The sequence below is a fragment of the Pseudorca crassidens genome, chromosome 8 (assembly GCF_039906515.1).
Source record: "Pseudorca crassidens isolate mPseCra1 chromosome 8, mPseCra1.hap1, whole genome shotgun sequence".
NCBI lineage: Eukaryota > Metazoa > Chordata > Mammalia > Artiodactyla > Delphinidae > Pseudorca > Pseudorca crassidens.
Window position 1 is genome coordinate 55,662,669 of NC_090303.1, and position 19,015 is coordinate 55,681,683.

The 19,015-nt window shown below is 34.9% G+C and overlaps 1 protein-coding gene across 2 annotated transcripts in view; it reads left to right on the forward strand.

Annotated features, from left to right (window-relative positions):
- Nucleotides 1-19,015, forward strand: part of STK31 (serine/threonine kinase 31) — an 84,959-nt gene that overhangs the window by 29,563 nt on the left and 36,381 nt on the right. For both annotated transcript variants that reach the window (XM_067745538.1, XM_067745539.1), the window contains exons 11-20: nt 4,985-5,164; nt 6,787-6,903; nt 8,204-8,323; nt 9,875-10,006; nt 11,237-11,338; nt 12,686-12,766; nt 14,901-15,026; nt 15,645-15,770; nt 17,292-17,378; nt 18,090-18,239. In XM_067745538.1, the coding sequence (XP_067601639.1) occupies nt 4,985-5,164; nt 6,787-6,903; nt 8,204-8,323; nt 9,875-10,006; nt 11,237-11,338; nt 12,686-12,766; nt 14,901-15,026; nt 15,645-15,770; nt 17,292-17,378; nt 18,090-18,239 (1,221 nt within the window). The remainder of the gene's footprint in view (nt 1-4,984; nt 5,165-6,786; nt 6,904-8,203; nt 8,324-9,874; nt 10,007-11,236; nt 11,339-12,685; nt 12,767-14,900; nt 15,027-15,644; nt 15,771-17,291; nt 17,379-18,089; nt 18,240-19,015) is intronic.

The window sequence follows — 19,015 nt, forward strand, 5'->3', positions numbered from 1 at the left end:
ATCAAAACTACAATGAGATATCATCTCACACTGGTCAGAATGGCCATCATCAAAAAATCTAGAAACAATAAATGCTGGAGAGGATGTGGAGAAAAGGGAACCCTCTTGCACTGTTGGTGGGAATGTAAATCGATACAGCCACTATGGAGAACAGTATGGAGGTTCCTTAAAAAACTAAAAATAGAACTACCATACGACCCAGCAATCCCACTACTGGGCATATACCCTGAGAAAACCATAATTCAAAAAGAGTCATGTACCAAAATGTTCACTGCAGCTCTTTTTACAATAGCCAGGACATGGGCATGGTCTCTTTTTGTCCACGTAGATGAAGGTGTAGTTTTCATATTACTGTGTATGGTTCAGGAGCCATTGGAGCCCTGGTTTGAAACATTTTCTTAAATGGAATTGCATAAATAGTACAGGTTATTCCAGAATGGTGAAGTGAGCTTTTCATATAAAAGGATAGTGTTGAAAGAATTCACTTCTCTGCATTGCAGCTTCTACTTTACCCTGTAAAGGTTTATTTCTTCTCATTAACTGTTAGAAAACAGAGGTGAAGGATCGGCAAACAAGGTCATTTTTAAAGCTCTTTTCTTTTTAAAGTTTAATCTTAAAAGAAGTTTTGCCAAATCTGGTTTGTCTCTCTTTCTACTATTCCCCTCGGTCACCAGTTTATTCTTTTTTAAAAAATTTTTACTGGAGTATAGTTGATTTATAATGTTGTGTTAGTTTCAGGTGTACAGCAAAGTGAATAAGTTACATATATACACTCTCTTTTAGATTCTTTTCCCATGTAGGCCATTGCAGAGTATTGAGTAGAGTTACCTGTGCTATACAGTAGGTTCTTATGAGTTATCTATCTTATATATAGTAGTGTGTATATGTCCCCCACCCGGAATCATATTTTTCTACATCTGTAACTCTGTTTCTGTTTTGTAGATAAGTTCATTTGTACCCTTTTTTTAGATTCCACATATAAGCAATATCATATGATATTTGTCTTTCTCTGACTTCACTCAGTATGACAATCTCTGGGTCCATCCATGTTGCTGCAGATGGCATTATTTCATTCTTTATTTATGGCTGAGTAATATTCCACTGTATATATGTACCACATCTTCTTTATCCATTCCTCTGTTGATGGACGTTTAGGTTGCTTCCATGTCCTGGCTATCGTAAACAGTGCTACAGTGAACATTAGGGTGCATGTATCTTTTTGAATTATGGTTTTCTCCAGAGCTACATGTAAACGAATGAAATTAGAACACTCCCTAACACCATACACAAAAATAAACTCAAAATGGATTGAAGACCTAAATGTAAGGCTGGATACTATAAACCTCTTAGAGGAAAACATAGGCAGAACACTTTTTGACATAAATCACAGCAAGATCTTTTTCAATCCACCTCCTAGAGTAATGAAAATAAAAACAAAAATAAACAAATGGGGCCTAATTAAATTTAAAAGCTTTTGCACAGCAAAGGAAACCATAAACAAAATGAAAAGACAACTTACAGAATGGTAGAAAATATTTGCAAATAAAGCAACTGACAAGGGATTAATCTCCAAAATATACAAATGGCTCATGCCGCTCAATATCAATAAAACAAACAACCCAGTCAGAAAACGGGTGGAAGATCTAAATAGACATTTCTCCAAAGAAGACATACAGATGGCTAAAAAGCACATGAAAAGATGCTCAACATCACTAATTATTAGAGAAATGCAGATCAAAACTACAATGAGATATCACCTCACAGTGGTCAGAATGGCCGTCATCAAAAAGTCTACAAATAATACATGCTGGAGAGGGTGTGGAGAAAAGGGAACCTGCTTGCTCTGTTGGTGGGAATGTAAATTGGTACAGCCACTATGGAGAACAGTATGGAGGTTCCTTGTAAAACTAAGAGTTACCATGTGATCCAGGAATCCCACTCCTGGGCACCGGATTATTCTTTAAGCTTCTCTTTAGTTTGCTGAAAAATAGTTAGATTTTTTTTTTTTCTTCAAGTAAATACTTAAGAAATATAACTTATACTTTGATAATGAGGGTCAAAGAAGTGAAATGTCATGATTTTGATTTCCTCAGCATTTATTGAGATTTTTTTTGTGGCCTACAATACATGGTTAATTTTTCATGACCGTTCCTTTTAAGTTCAAAAAGAAAGTATATTCTAGGTTTTCTTTGTGTGCAGTTTCTGACCTATAGCTATTATTTTAAGCTTTAATCTTCTGTATCTTTGCTTAGTTTTTTTATCTGATCAGTTTGGGGATATTTTTGTTATATATTCTAGTTAATATATTGTTATATATTCTGCTTCTTTAAATTGTTCAAAATATTTCATTGCTGTATTGTTGAGTGTTAATGAATTTGTGATTGTTACGTATTTTAAGCTGTTATGTAACATTATTTTTCCCTTATGATGTTTTGGGATAAAATTTTATTTTTGTTTTCTTTTAAAATTCTTATCCCACCTGTCTTTCTGGTTAATATTTGCTTTATATATTTTTTCTTTTTTTCTCCCTTTATTTTAAATGTCTCTCTGAGACAACACACTAACAGATCATTTTTAAAAAGAATCCAACGTGTAAATCTGCCTTTTGATGGGTAGCTTGATTTATATATTTATAATTACTGTTTTATTAGAACTTATTTCTGTGATTATTTTTGTGTTTCTGTTTATCATGGTTTCTTTTTTTTCCTTCCTTTTTTTTCACCTTCTACCCCTGATATCTTAGAACATTTTCACTTGCCTCTGGTGTGCCTTTTTGTCTGTCTGTACCTCCCTCCCATGAATCTAACAACCACAATTGTTGTCTAGGATTTTACTCACAGATTGTTACAGATACTGTATATGATAACTCAAGTAACAGACTTTAGAGTTATTTTCTCACTCTTATTTATTTTGTAAATTATTGGATATCTTTTGGTTTACTCTGTATTGGAATACTTTCTTTGAGAATACTTTCAAGGAGGGCTTTGAGTGGTTGACTTTGTGACGTATTGAATGTCTCGGGATATTGTATTTAAACAATTTAAATATTTAAACAATTGCTTACATTTAAGCTCTTTAAATAATTGTTTAATGAGCTACAAAATATTAGGTCCATTTTCTCTTCAGACCTTTGACAATAATAATCCATTGTTTTCTTATTTCAGTAGTTGTTGATATGAGTCTGATTTTTGTTCTTCTGTTACTTTTTTTCCTCCTGGAGCTTGAACATTTTCTCTTGACTTATTTCCTAAATTGCACTGAAACATATATAAGTTTAGATTTAATCTGAGGCAATTCAGTTTGAGGTTTTTCTTTAACTCTAGGAAATATTTGATAATTATTTCTTAAAATACTGTCTCCCCCCCCCCACCTCATTTACATTTTCTTTCATTCTGAGACTTCTGTTAGATGGGCGTTTAAACTTCTGTTCTTTACATATTTTAATTGTTCATTCATTTTTTTCTATCTTTTTATCCCTTTCTGTGTCTTTTTGGAAGGATCCTTGACTTAACCACCTAGTCACTAATTGGTTCTTTTGCTGTATTTCTTCTGCCACTTAACCAATCCCTTGTGTTCTTTATTTCAAAGATTATTTCTTTCATACTTAATAATTTCAGTTGTTATTCATAGCTACTTGGTTTTGCTTTATGTTTCCAATTTTCTTTCTTTGAGAATATTTGTTATGTTTATTTTGAGTTCTTACTATTATCTGGGCTACTGATTTTGCTTCCTTTTTATAAGGTGGCTTAGTTTATTATATTTCTTTCGGAATGCTTGTATTATTCACACATTTCATCCTCCCCTGTACTTCCCCTCAGGACCTCATATTCTCTTGAAGAATTATAAACTGCCTTAGTGTGCTGTTGTATACATATGTGATAGTGTGGTAATGGGACCTAGGGAGGGGTGAAAGCTTGGACCGTAATTTCACATGGGTTTAGGGAATAGGATGGGGTTGTTACTCAGAACTTCTAGGGTTGCAGTCTGGGCTCAACTACTTCTTATTGGCTTTTCTTCTAGGTGATCTTACTCTTCAGAGGACCTCCCAGTCCTGGGAGGAAAAGAGCCACTGCTCTTTTCCAGGGGCTGCTACCCATGGGTGTAAATGCTACCAGGTATTCAGGGCAAAAGGGAAGAAAAGAGAGTGCTTGGCCAATCCTTTTGTATTGGTTATCAGTTTCTGCCTCATCTAGGTTCTTATACTGTACTTGTATAAATCCTTGCCTCTTGCTTGTGCTGCTGCTTTCCTGCCCAATGTGAGGGAGAAAGAAGGGCGTATGAAGACAGTTCTTGTCCCACAGGATATTCTCTGCTGTGGTACAGGCCTTCTCCCACTTGGTATGACTGTATTCATTCAATGCCAAGCACCAGCCATCCTCTCTCTTTCCAAGGGTTTCTCAGAGTTTTGTGATAAAAATTTCTGGGGTCTATTAAGTTTTCCTCTTGTCTCTGTGGCATTTCTAGAGTCTGATTCCTAGAGAGAGCCATCAAGCTCTTTTGTCTCTTCTAAGCCTTTCTAAAAATGCTTTTAAGTGCATACACACACACACACACACACACACACACACACACACACACACACACACATATATGCTTAATGTCTTTCCTTAATTGGAATTATTTGAATGTTTTGGTATGTTTATTTTTACTTAGCAGTAGCTCTTAGAAACTTCCATATCAGGACAAAATAGTAGTGATTCTTATGTAAAGTCAGAGAAAAAAGGATAATTTCTACTTGATTAAAAACCTAAGAATATAAAACTTTCTATTTATAACCTTAATTCACTTAACGTTTACTCTTACAGTCCAAATAAATCACCTTATAGGTAGTCTTATGCTTTTATGTCTAATTATTCTAAGTTTTATTTATAAAATGCTCAAAGATAGGGATTCAACATACTACTTTTCTCTCAGATTCTAATATGGTGCTTGAATCGTAATATAAAATTAATAAACTTTAAAAAACAGAAGTATCTCTCTGCAGGATTTGTCAGCCTCTTTAGAAGCAGTATATGGACAGGCCAAAGAAGGGACAAACTCTGAAGAAATACTGAAGAAATTTTATGACTGGAAGTGTAATAAAAGAGAGTTGTTCACCAGCGTTAGAAGTGAAACAGAGGTTTCTCTACAACATCTTGTAACATGGTTTCAGAGTACCTTAAAGGTAACGAGCTGTTGCCGAGTGGTGTCGTAGCATAAACCAGGGAATGTTTTATTTTTAAATTGTCCACATGTAATTTACTTCTTTCTGAGAGAGAGAGTGAGGGAGGGAGGGAGAGAGAGATAAAAAAGAGAAAAAATATTAATGAGAATATGAATGAGAATGCTGGGATAGAAGAGTGAGGGATTTACACATTTACATTCTCTGTTTAGGACATATATGAAAACAACTTCAGTCAAGTTACAGGTGTAAGATAATATCAGTTGAGTTTATTACAAGTCTAGTGTATATTTTACAGCTATGGTATAGAGATAAGGGTATGTGCTTTGAGGGTAGTAGAGCTTTCCTCTTTTTGGTTTCTTTTTTAGCAAGACATATGTGTTTTAACATTAGTTGGCTAACTAGCCATGATTACAATGTTGTTTAGCAGTGTAAATCTTTTAAGTTTTAGTTATCTTAAATATCCTAAAGATATCTAAAGTAAATGGGGAATATTAGTCTCATTTGATATTAGAAAAGGTATCTTGCATATCTTTTTGTTTTTTTAGTTCTTAATTATTATTGTGAAAACACCATGTAATTTCCTAAAAGGCTTGGAGGCATGTGGCGTTGTGTAGTGTACTCAGAACCTTAATTAAATTTTGGCCTAATTTTGTTATTGATTCTGTGTTCTTCTGTGTGCTTCACATCCTCCTGAGCAAAGGGAAAGACACCTATAGTGTCATTTATCTCTCGGTGTGAATGATTTCCAAATACGCAGTTCTAGCTTTGTCTGGGGAAAAAAAAATCTTTAATCTCCTGCTACTTCTAGAACTCTTCATTTTTGGTACTTTCTTATGGATACATTAATGTAACTAAGTTATTTCTTTGTCTTCTTTTGTTATTGATCATAATTGTCTTTCCATTTAGGTTAATTATCTGTTATACTTTTCTTTCATTTCCGTATCCGTTTCCCAAATCTAGACCTCCATAAACACAAATCTGAACCTCTGAAAGCCGAGTGACTGCTTATGACATTTATGTTCTGTATTATAGTTTGGGCCCCTGATGTCTATTCTATTTAACACCTTATTATAAAGTCTGTTTCCTGATAGAAAGCACCTTAGTTTTCCTAATGAGATGGAAACTATCAGGGTTTAATTTTTAACTTTGAATCTTCATATTCCTTAATGCTAGTGGGTCATCATTAAGTACCAGGTATAATCATACCCCTTCTTTGTATAAACGCTGATATTGTCTGCCCACTACCTGTCAGATTTAAACTTGCTACCTGAGCAGTCAAGTTTCTTTACCAGTATTTAGTCAGACTGCCTCTTTTACTGTTCCCCCAAAACATCTTGGTCTTGTCCCTGTTTTTTTTCATAATTTTCCTCTGTATTGTCCTCTCATCTCTCTTAATCACTAATTACCTAAACAAAAATCTGTGTTTTCTTTAGGCATGTGAGGTGTGTATACCTTTTCTTTCTGGTGCATAAGTTTTGTGAGGGTTGTACTTTAAGATTCTTGTGTTTATTTCCCCCTCGTTGCCCAGTACATAGGTTAATGCTCTGCTCCAGGTATAAGGACACAATACTAATTGAGATAATTAAATGAGATACTTCATGTTTTTTATTTTTGCACACGAGGCCTTTGATCTATCTGTGGAAGAATCACTGACTTCTGAAGACACAATTGGTAATATTGATGAAATCCTAGAGAAGGCTGGGTCAAGTGTCTGCAAAGAGCTGGAGATATCTCTGATTGTGAGTATTGATAGTCTTATTACTGCTTCCTTTGAAGCAAAGTGGTTTCCTTACTAGGTAGAGTGTTAAGACTAGTCTTAGCTTTCCTCGTAAAGGCCTATTTGAGATAGTAACACCGTCAAGTTCTAATCCAAATACAGTGTGAAGTCTTATTCTTCCACAGGGTGGTTGGTATTTTGATTTTAGTAGGATATTTCACATGAAAAAAATATCTAATGTTTAATTCCAGGAAAACAACTCTTTTTTTTTTTTAACAGATTTATTTATTTATTTTTGCTGTGTTGGGTCTTCGTTTCTGTGCAAGGGCTTTCTCCAGTGTGGCAGGCGGGGGCCACTTTTCATCACGGTGCATGGGCCTTTCACTATCGCGGCCTCTCTTGTTGCGGAGCACAGGCTCCAGATGCACAGGCTCAGTAGTTGTGGCTCACGGGCCTAGTTGCTCCGCGGCATGTGGGATCCTCCCAGACCAGAGCTCGAACCTGTGTCCCCTGCATTAGCAGGCAGATTCTCAACCACTGCGCCACCAGGGAAGCCCCAGGAAAACAACTCTTAATCTGAGTGTGTCAGCTTTCGTTAGCACTTGATTCTTGAGTCCGTCATACCCAGTGACTGTAAGTGTAAGATAAGACTCTTTAGAGTTTGTGAAAACTTGAAATAAAATCTGAAACAGCTCTTGGAAGTGGATACACAAGTTTGATTAGTAGCTCCCTTTCCCTTCTGTGTATACTCTCTTTTGCTGTGTAAAGTTAAAAATTAGTGTATTTTGTAATGTTAATATTGCTCACTGGAACTCTTAACCAGTTTCTCAGGCTGCCTACCAAAGTCTCATTGGTTATGTTCTTTATTTTGCTTGTTTCTCTTTACCTTTTGTGATTTTATAAAGATTGGCATTAAAAAATACGCATTACTATATTTCCCTATTGTCAAATTGTCCTTATTTAGATGGCTTAGTCAGGCTTGATTTTAGAAGGAGTTGTTAACAGATATCTAAAAATAAAGTGTTGAAGTTCTATATATTGTTTAGTTCTTACATTTAGCATAACAGTATCCCTGATTTCCTTTAACACTCTACTTCAGACAGCTTTAAGTATAATAGCGTTATGGGAATAAAATTTCCTGTATGAACATCTTTGATATCAATCTCTCTTCTCCCTAGAAAAATATCTATGTTTAAGAAATACTTTGAAATAGATATAGAAATTCGTTAAGGATATCATTTTAAAGTGTATCCATTGTTATCGAAGGTTTTAACTATTTTGTATTCCTTTGTATATAAATCTGTGTGTATGATTTCATTTAGGAGCAAGGTGATGCAGACAAGGAGATCACTTTAAATGCATATAGTCAAGTAGTACAAAAGATCCGTTCAGAGGAAAGGCTTATTGCCACAGTACAATCCAAGTACAAGGACAGTGTTGAGGTTGGATTATGCTTTATATTATTGGTCTTATATACTGATGCTTTGAAATTTTTAATACTTAAATTTTCACAAGTAGTTTAATACCCAGTGTGTAGATAAATTATTTACTATTGTAGAAAAACACTATAGCCATTGTTAGCTGGTATATAATTAAATTCATCCTGTAGTGGAAATGACATTTCACTGATATAAATATATTGAGATTTTTTTATTGTCTTAAATCTTTGATTTTCTTATGTCCTTTAAAACATAACTTTTATCATTTTCTTTTTTTTTTTTTTTTTTTTTTTTTTTTGCGGTACACGGGCCTCTCACTGCTGTGGCCTCTCCCGTTGCGGAGCACAGGCTCCGGACGCGCAGGCTCAGCGGCCATGGCTCACGGGCCCAGCCGCTCCGCGGCGTGCGGGACCTTCCCGTACCAGGGCACGAACCCGTGTCCCCTGCATCGGCAGGCAGACTCTCAACCACTGCGCCACCAGGGAAGCCGTCATTTTCTTTTTGCCTATACAAGTTTACAGTAGAAAACTTGGTATATACAGAAAGATAAGAAATAAAACATTGATTATAGTCCCCTTTGCTTAAGAGATACTTACTGCTAGTTTCAGAGTATTTCCTTTGTGAATGGTGACTTATATGTATGTATGAATATTATGTACACTGCATCATTTTGTAAACTGTTTTGAAAATGTTTTCTTCATTTAATTGTGTATTATAAACATTTGCCCATATGATTAATAATTCTTGTATACGGTCATTTTGAGTGATTAAAACATCATCTCTTGCATAGATGTACAGTGTTATTTAACCTTTCATCTATCAGATGTTAAGGTTACTTCCATTTTTTTTTTTTTTACCATAAATAACACTGTACATAATCTTATTTTTTTTTAAATTTTTTATTTTTTGGTACGCGGGCCTCTCACTGTTGTGGCCTCTCCCGTTGCGGAGCACAGGCTCTGGACGCACAGGCTCAGCGGCCATGGCTCACGGGCCCAGCTGCTCCACAGCATGTGGGATCTTCCCGGACCAGGGCACGAACCCATGTCCCCTGCATCAGCAGGCGGACTCTCAACCACTGCGCCACCAGGGAAGCTCTGTACATAATCTTTGTACATAATTTTGTGTGTATTTCCTCAAATAGATTCCTAAAAATTGTTAATTACTAAGTCAAAAGGAATGAACATTCTTAAAACTTGATACATATTGTCAAACTACTTTTGGGAAGGGTAATTTCAATTTACATCCTCACTAGAAATTCAATTTGCATTTTCTGTAGCAAAGTGTGTCTCACTGCATGTCTCAGCTTGAAATATTTTTTCCCGTTGTTTCTTTGATTGCTAGAATGATACTCTTCTAAATAGATATGTGGATAATTAAGAAATCAGTGGGTAGAATTGTCTTGTTGAAAATTGAAGAATTTCTTATTTCAATCTGAACTCAGTAAATACTAGTTGAATCTTAATAGAAAATTAATGAGTGGTCAGGAAGCGACTGTTCGATTAATATTGTTGTCTGTGTGTTGAAAATATAACAACTCTTTCTCTCACTTAGTTTAAGAAACAGATTATTGAATGTTTAAATAAGAGCCCCAATGTGGATCACTTGCTGTCCATTAAAAAGACACTGAAAAGCTTAAAGGCTCGACTGAGATGGAAATTGGTTGAAAAGAATAATTTGGAAGAAGTAAGGAAACAGTTGGTTCTTAGTGAACTCTGTGTGTACCTCATTTTATTTATGCGTAAGAGTAATGCATAAATACACTCTTTAAAATTATTCACATTTTGTTTTATTTTTCCCTTCTGTGTTTGTGTTTAAATAAAATTACTACGTTAATAGTGTAAACATTTTCCCATGTCATGAAGTGCTTTAAAAATACATTTTACATCTTTGCCTTGGTTGTTAGTAAGATAAGCATTTTCGAATAATTTAAAAAACTGTTGATAATGGACTGTTATAATGTCTATTAAAAACAAGCCTGCTACATGCTGCAAGGCAATGGGGTACTCCCCCAAAGGCAGAATTTTGTTGTAAAGATCAGGATGTCTTTTGTTAGCTCTCTTTTTAATGGCTGGACATACTATTTCTTGCAAATAGTTTAAGTTGTTTTCATATTATAATAGAACTGGAAGAATTAGGACACTTTAAACTGGACTAAACCTCCTTCTTTAGGCTTGAAACTGTGAATAAACTGGCATTCTTTGTTTCCTTGAACAAAGAATTTACTTGTCAAAGGGATTTACATTATATCTTAATCCAACTTGAGTTAGCTTTCTTCCTCATTGGAGCATTTAAGCATGTAGTAGAGCTAATTTAATAGTTTAAAATTTTTCTAGTTTTATCCTATTTTGGGCTGTGGGGAATGGGGTCTTTTTTAGTTTAATTTTTTAACTTTTATAGAAACATCTAACTTTGAAAACATGTACCTTTTAAGGAGGCTTGTTAATTATCTTAGAGTTTTATGGAGTCTTTGTGAGTCCTACATTGTCTTTCTTGTAGTAGACATGCCACATGTTTACTAATTTTTTTAAAAATCAAATCTTACATAGAAAAAGGTTCCAGGGAGTTTAATTGTATTCTGGTTCCTATTCTTGACATTTACTTTATGGTGGCAGTTGGTCATCTTAGAGAAAATGTACAGCAAATTAAGAGATAAGAAAAATCTATGTAATTAATTTTATGACTTTATTTTTATAATTCCTTTTTGTAGGTTTTGGAAAAGTCAGGATTAGAATAAACTAATAAATATTAATTCGACAAGTGTTATGAGAGATTGTTATGTGCTAGGTATAGAAGGATGAATAGAAATCAGACAGAGTGATTTGCTGTAGAAGTTGCATTAATTCTTACTAGGAAGACTTGTTTTGAGTCTACTTTCATAAGTCTATAAGGTCACTTTTTTCTTTCTGATTAAAGTCCGATGACCACGATGGATCTGAGATTGAGGAAATAAAACAGGAAATAACTCAGTTGCAGAATAGTGTCTTTCAGGAAATTTATCATGAGCGGGAGGAATATGTAAGTATTTGATGCTTTGAAATTTTGAATTAGTTTCTACTGTAAAAATTGAATTCAAATATCCATTTTTATGAAGTGTACTATAATCAAAAGATCAGAGGTTATATTGGCATAGTTAAGTTGGTATAGTAATGTTTGTGAATTTAGAAATTAATTTCTGATGACAAAATAATTCATAACCATTGTGCCAAATGTGAAAACTACAGAAAAGTATAAGGAAGAAGAAACATCATCTGTAATGTTCTCACTCAGTGGTAACAGTAGTATAATCACATTTAACTTTTGAGTTTACTTCCTTTTAGTTTGCTTTCTGCTTGTTTTTACAAGAATCGAGATCATAACAGACACTTTTGCATATTGCTTGTTTTCTGTTGAAGATAAAGCCTAAAGTTTTTTTCCTTTATTAAAATCTGTATGAACATCATTTTAGCTTAAAACTGCAATGAAAACATTAATAGGGCATCATAATTTAATTGAAGAATATAACAAAATAAAACTGCTGGGTTGGGGGAAAGTTCTACCATGAATTTTTGTGACTTTGGAAGAGTTAGTCAGCATATTTTGTGTTTAAAATGGAAAGAATATTGTATTTTATGTTTCAGGGATGTTATGGGAAAGAAGATAAGAAACAGTGCCTCTGAAAAATAAAAATACTATGAAAATAATAGGCATTTTAAGTGTTACGCATTATTTAGCAAACTTATCTGACAGTGTGTGCTTCATTGTTCACCTTATGAACCTTGGATAAAATAGCTATCTCCCAGGAACTTGATAAGTATCTAGAAGTTTTACTGAATAAACATGTGATGTGACTTTTCTAAGGATTCTCAATTTACACATTTGCTTCAAAGTAGCTTTTGCAGAGCTACATGTTAATTTTTTCTTTCAAGGCTTTTATGATTTTTTTCTTCCTAACATGAAATAGCCATTATTTTAAAATGTTACTGTGTTCTGTTTTGTTCTGTGTTTGTACTGTGTTCTACTATTTTGAGAAATAGTCACAATTTTATGACTCAAATTGGTTTTTCATGACACTTTTTCATTTTAGCTTGTGAATGAGTATGGACTTTTGACCTTAGGCAAGCTTTTGTGCCTGTATATGTACATTAAGCTTAAAATTGGTAATTAAGTTTTTCTTCTGTTAGTAAGATGGTAATTTAGAACCAAATGACTCTTGGTTTTCGTTTAATATTTCTTGTAGCAGAAGGCCAAATCAGTGATTATATATTTTATGAGGTTATATATATTATTAGATTATATATCTTGTTAGATATATAATAAGGGAGTTACCAACATGTCACAATTGAATATATATTGATCTATAATAAAAATATTTTTTAAATTTAGGAGAAGCTGAATAGCTTGGTACAGAAATGGTTCCCTGAGCTTCCTCTACTTTATCCTGAAATAGGATTACTTAAGTACATGGTAAGCTTTGTTTCCCCTGAGAATTACTATTCTGCAGAGAGTGTTGAAAAGTGATGACGTTAACATTGTATGTTAGTGTTAAATTTATAATATCCTTACTTTATGAAAATTTTCCTGAGGAGTGGTTTTTAGGTATTATTAGAACTTTTCTCAAGACTGTCTTTAATACTTGCATACTATATTTATATCAATTTGCATGTTTTTTATGTCAATTTTTATATCAATTTGCATGTTTTCCTTTGTTTTCTCTTTTCCTCATACCCACTCAATACATTGCATGGCACTTATTTGAATTACAGGTGTTTATTTTTTGAAGTGATGAAGCAGTTTAGCTTCTGTTCCAGGTTAGAATAAAAGCAGGACGGACACTGGGCTTACCTGGTGGCACAGTGGTTGAGAGTCCACCTGCCGATGCAGGGGACGCGGGTTCGTGCCCCGGTCCGGGAAGATCTCACGTGCCACGGAGCGGCTGGGCCCGTGAGCCATGGCCTCTGGGCCTGCGTGTCCGGAGCCTATGCTCCGCGGCGGGAGAGGCCACAGCAGTGAGAGGCCTGCGTACCACACACACAAAAAAGCAGGACACTGATAGTCATGAGGAATTTAAACAGAATTTATCTTTTAAGTTAAAGCAGGCAGGATTCAAAGTCTGGGAGATCAGTGTATTAGAAGGACTCTGTGGAGCAGGATTGGTAAACTTCGGCTCTCAGAGCAGAATCTGTTAGCTCTGTGTTTTATGTTGTCTGCTAGGGATGAGGGACTAGATGAGATGTTTATTCTTTTCTTTTTATTTTTAATTTTATTTATTTATTTTTGGCTGCATTGGGTGTTCATTGCTACACGTGGGACTTTGTCTAGTTGCGGCGAGTGGGGGCTACTCTTCGTTGCGGTGCATGGGCTTCTCATTGTGGTGGCTTCTCTTGTTGCGGAGCACAGGCTCTAGGCACGCAGGCTTCAGTAGTTGTGGCTCGCAAGCTCTAGAGCACAATCTCAGTAGTTGTGGCTCACGGGCTGAATTGCTCCACGGCATGTGGGATCTTCCCGGACCAGGGCTTGAACCCGTGTCCCCGGCATTGGCAGGCGGATTCTTAACCACTGCGCCACCAGGGAAGCCCAAGATGTGTATTCTTTAAGATTGTCATTAAGTCCATGATAATAGCTTAAATACAGTACATAAAGGGATGTTCACATAGACTTGTGAACTCATAAATATGTAAGATTAATAAGTCCCATAAATTGTTAAAGCAATTACTGTATAATCTTTTCAGACTGAACTTTAAAATAATGTAGTGTTTTCCTTGCAATTATTTAACTCTTGCTTAGAGACTCTCTCTTATAGGATGGGTGAGTGAATATGTGGTGCTATATAGGACTTGAAAATTAATTTTAAAAATATGCTAATCTGTTTTATTGTGGAAGATTATAAAAGGTTCGAATTGTGGCTTATGGATGCCTTTAATTATTTTAAGATGTTTTCCTGTGATGTATCCTTAGGAAACCCCTGTGGATTATGTATTGTGGCTTACTTAAATATGCTGACAACACTTTAAAAAAAAAAAAAAATTTCACAACCCCTCTTACTAAAACTCTACCATAGTAAAACTCAGCTTGATTTAAAATGTTGATAGTCATGTTTTAGTGCAAAAAAAATTGTTCCTTTTAAAAAGTAGCAGAAATACCTAGTAGAGTTAAATTATTTAAAAGCCATTTTCACTTCTGAGGATTCCACTTCAGAGGCAGGGGTGTTAGAGTTCACAGTAGTCATAATTTTTAGACATCTCATTCCCATTGTACAGTCTCCTTTTTATTTGTCATCATTTTAATATTTTTTAGGAAACACATGAAGTTTTCCAAGTAAATATCAGGGTCCCTTGGAAGCACGTCTGGTTCCTCCCAGTCATCTTAAGAATCTGTTAGAGAGCTGTTGCAATGATTAAACGTATGGTCGTTACATTTTGGGTGGGAGTTCAAGAGTCAGGAAATAGAAAAAATATGAAACTTTAAATATTTTTATTTATTGGTGTCTCCAGTAGGGTTGATGTCCAGTCCATCTAATAGTATGTAACTAATTTTGTTGGTTATTTAAAAGTGCTGGGATTATTTGGATTCTTCAACTGTAACAAAAACTTGTGCCTAGAACTCTGGTGGTCTTCTTACAATGAGCTTGGAAAGGGATCTTCTTGATGCTGAGCCCATGAAGGAACTTAGCGGGAAGCGTCCTTTGGTATGTTCTGAGGTTAACGGGCAGATAATTCTTTTAAAGGTAAGTTCTTTGGTCTTGTGGGAGATTCAGAAGTACAAAGGGGAGTGTTGGTGGTACTTTTCAGGAAAGTAAAGACCCACTGTTTATTTTCTAAATTATGTGAATTGACTGGTACGATGATTATGCTTCCCGTGTGGTTGCCGGAACTAATTTTGAATTTAAAGTTTCTCTCATTTCCCTAAATAATGTATGTCTTTAATAGAATATACTTGCTTTCCTTTTTTCGGGTGAACTTATTACATTCTAGCCAAGAGGCTTTTAAAATTCTTGTTTTTCTTACATTTCTCTTTGAAATCTCAACTATTTTGCCAACACAGTCTTCTGTTCTTTGATTTCTTCTCTTCATTGACCTGGAAAACTGTTAATCATGATAGTAGGATAATTACTTTGGCTTTAGTGAATGCATATTGTAGAGTGTATATTAAGCTACTGGTAGAAATGTTCTTTTCTTTCTATATCATATCATTTAAAGCAGATAGAAAAAGTATTAAAAAAATAAATTTAGTTATATTTTAACTTATATAAAAATCTAATTTAAGTTGGAATGATATATAATTAGAGTGAGATTTTTAATCTTGGAATTGCCAATCCCTCTTTTTTTTTTTTTTTTGGTACAAGGGCTATTCTGTGGATGTCGACACAGAAGCCAGGGTAATTCAGAGAGCAGCCGCGTATCACAGAGCTTGGAGAGAAGCTAAAGAAGAGTCTGGGTTGCTACCATTGATATTCCTATTTTTGTGTAAGGTAAAGTTTTTATGCTAATCTCTTGCAGAAAACATTTTATTTAAAGTGCGTTTTAGCTCCAAGCTTTAGAGAATTAATTCCTTTTAACTTTTTAAAAATTGAAGTATATAGTTGATTTACAGTATTGTGTTAGTTTCAAGTGTACAGCATAGTGATTCAGTATATTTGCAGATTATATTCCATTACATGATAATGGGTATAATTCCCTGTGCTAAACAGTAAATCCTTGTTGCTTATCTATTTTATATATAATAGTTTGTATTTGTTAATCCCATACCCCTAATTTGTCCCTCCCACTTTCCCTCCCCCCTTTGGTAACCACAAGTTTGTTTTCTATGTCTGTGAGTTTGTTTCTGTTTTGTATATACGTTCATTTGTATTATTTTTTAGATTCTACGTATGTGATATCATATAGTATTTGTCTTTCTCTGACTTATTTCACTAAGCATGATATTCTCTATCCATGTTGTTGCAAATGGCAGTATTTCATTCTTTTAAATGGCTAATATCACATTGTATATCTACCACATCTTCTTAATCCAGTCATCTATTGATGGGCATTTGGGTTGCTTCCATGTCGTGGCTATTGTAAATAGTGCTGTTATGAACATTGTGGTGCATGTATCTTTTAGAATAAGTTTTTTTTGTTTTTTCCGGATATATACCCAGGAGTGGAACTGCTGGATCATATGGTAGTTCTATTTTTAGTTTTTTGAGGAACCTCCATACTGTTTTCCATAGTGGCGACACCAATTTACATTCCTACTGACAATGTATAATGGCTCCCTTTTCTCCACATCTTCTCCAGAATTTGTTATTTGTAGATTTTTTGATGATAGCCGTTATGACAGGTGTGAGGTGATACCTCATTGTGGTTTTGATTTGCATTTCTCTAATAACTAGTGATATTGAGCATCTTTTCATGTACCTGTTAGCCATCTGTATGTCTTCTTTGGAAAAATGTCTATTCAAGTCTTCTGCCCATATTTTGATTGGTGTTTTTTGATATTGAGTTGTATGAGCTTTTTGTATATTCTGGATATTAACCCCTTGTTAATCGCATCATTTGTGAATATTTTCTCTCATTTCGTAGGTTGTCTTCATTTTGTTGATAGTTTCCTTTGCTGTGCAAAAGCTTTTAAGTTTAATTAGACAGTCTTTTCAAAAGGTGGTGCTAGGCATGTAAAACAAAGAAATTAGAGCATTCCCTTACATCATATATAAAAATAAACTCAAAATAGTTTGAAGACCTAAATGTAAGACATAAAACCATAGAACTCCTGGAAGAGAACGTAGAAGAAACAGCCTGACATAAATTGTAGCAATATTTTCTCCTATCTGTCTCCCAAGGCAAAAGAAATAAAAGCAAAACTAAACAAACAGGGCCTAATTAAACTTAAAAGCTTTTGCACAGCACAGAAGTAATTCTTTCCAGAAAAGTTATTTTGTACAGTCATTGTATACTAAAAATATATTGAAGAATTTTTCACTTAGATTCTCGTTCTCTGTTTTGCTTCTCAGTCTGATCCTATGGCTTATCTGATGGTCCCATACTATCCTAGGGCAAACCTGAGTGCTATTCAATCCAGCATGCCTTTAACTTTAGAAGTAAGTAAAAAAACCTTATTTCCATGGATGTATTAAATGAGAAAAATAACATCTAAAGTTTATTGAGGATATACTACATGCTTTATACAGTGTACAGTTTTGACTCATTTTGTTTAATTGTCATATCAGCCCTGTGATATGAGTTATCCTATTATATACAGATTAGAAAAATGAGGCTCACAGAGATTAATGTGACTTGCACAGGGTCCCTCATCCAGTGGCTGAGTTGGGACTTGGAATTGGGTCTTTTTGGCACCAAAGCCCATCCTTATAACTATTAAGTTGTACTGTATGTAAATTGTGTAGTATAGCACTTGGTATTTTAAGTTTTAAGCAATAGCTTTAATTTCTATTGTAAATTTATATTAGTAATAACAATAAAGGATGCCCAGATTCTTGCTACCCAGTAACACTTTTTCAGTCTCTTTTTCTTTTTTAGATGCCTTCTGCTCATTATTTGTAATCCAAGTCTTCTTAGAGACTGTAGTCTCTAAGTCATACACACACACACACACACACACCACATGGTATTACCAGTTACATAATCAGGACTTCTGTCCTTTAATTCTTTCTCTATTGCTGTATTCTTTTTAAAGGTTCATTTGGAGGAAGCTTAGTCACTTCTGGAAAAGTCTTTTAATTAGAGAAAATGTTCAGCTGTTAAAATGATTTGTCTACTTCCTGACTTCTTTTGTATGTACTTGTCTGTAGGAAGCTTTAAAGGTCATGAAAGGTGTTGCCCAGGGCCTGCATACATTGCACAAGGCTGACATAATTCATGGATCACTTCATCAGAACAATGTATTTGCTTTAAACCGTCAACAGGGAATTGTTGGAGATTTTGACTTCACCAAATCTGTGGTAAAATATAGTGGTTTTGTAAATAAGTTCTAGACTTCATTTAGTATTATTAGGCAGTAGTTCAGCACTTTTATATCATATGGTAATTTATTATAAGACCTTTGCCTTCAGTTAAGGTGTGTCATATAGTGCAAGCAATTATGTGTTATCAGGTGGGTGCTGGAACAAGAGTTTCTAAAGTTGTGCATTATATTTTTTAACCGTAAGTCTTAGGAGCAGCCTGAAATTACAGTCAATGGCATTGACAGCATTAGCATTAATCAGTTAATTCATCAAGAAACATTTAGTTGCTGGAAGTACACAAGGAAAACTAGGTGGCCATCTCCTGTCTCCCAGTCTACTGGTGCCCTTCCCCTCGATAGATTAAATTTAGATATACATACTTTGCTATTTTTTGATTAATGGGCATTTTTAGAAACTTGGGAACCTTGGACTTTTCCACTTAATTCAAGTTCGAGTTTGATGACATTGCCTGTGAATTTTGGTGTCATGTTACCTCAGAAGAGGCAATTTGTGGGAATAACAATATCAGACAATTAAAGAGCATATTGTGATCTTTTTTTTTTTTTTCTTTTTGGTAGAATGGGCAGTTTCAAAATACAATCACGAGGGGCTTCCCTGGTGGCGCAGTGGTTGAGAGTCTGCCTGCCGATGCCGGGGACACGCGTTCGTGCCCTGGTCCGGGAAGATCCCACATGCCGCGGAGCAGCTAGGTCCATGAGCCTGCACGTCCGGAGCCTGTGCTCCGCAACAGGAGAGGCCACAACAGTGAGACG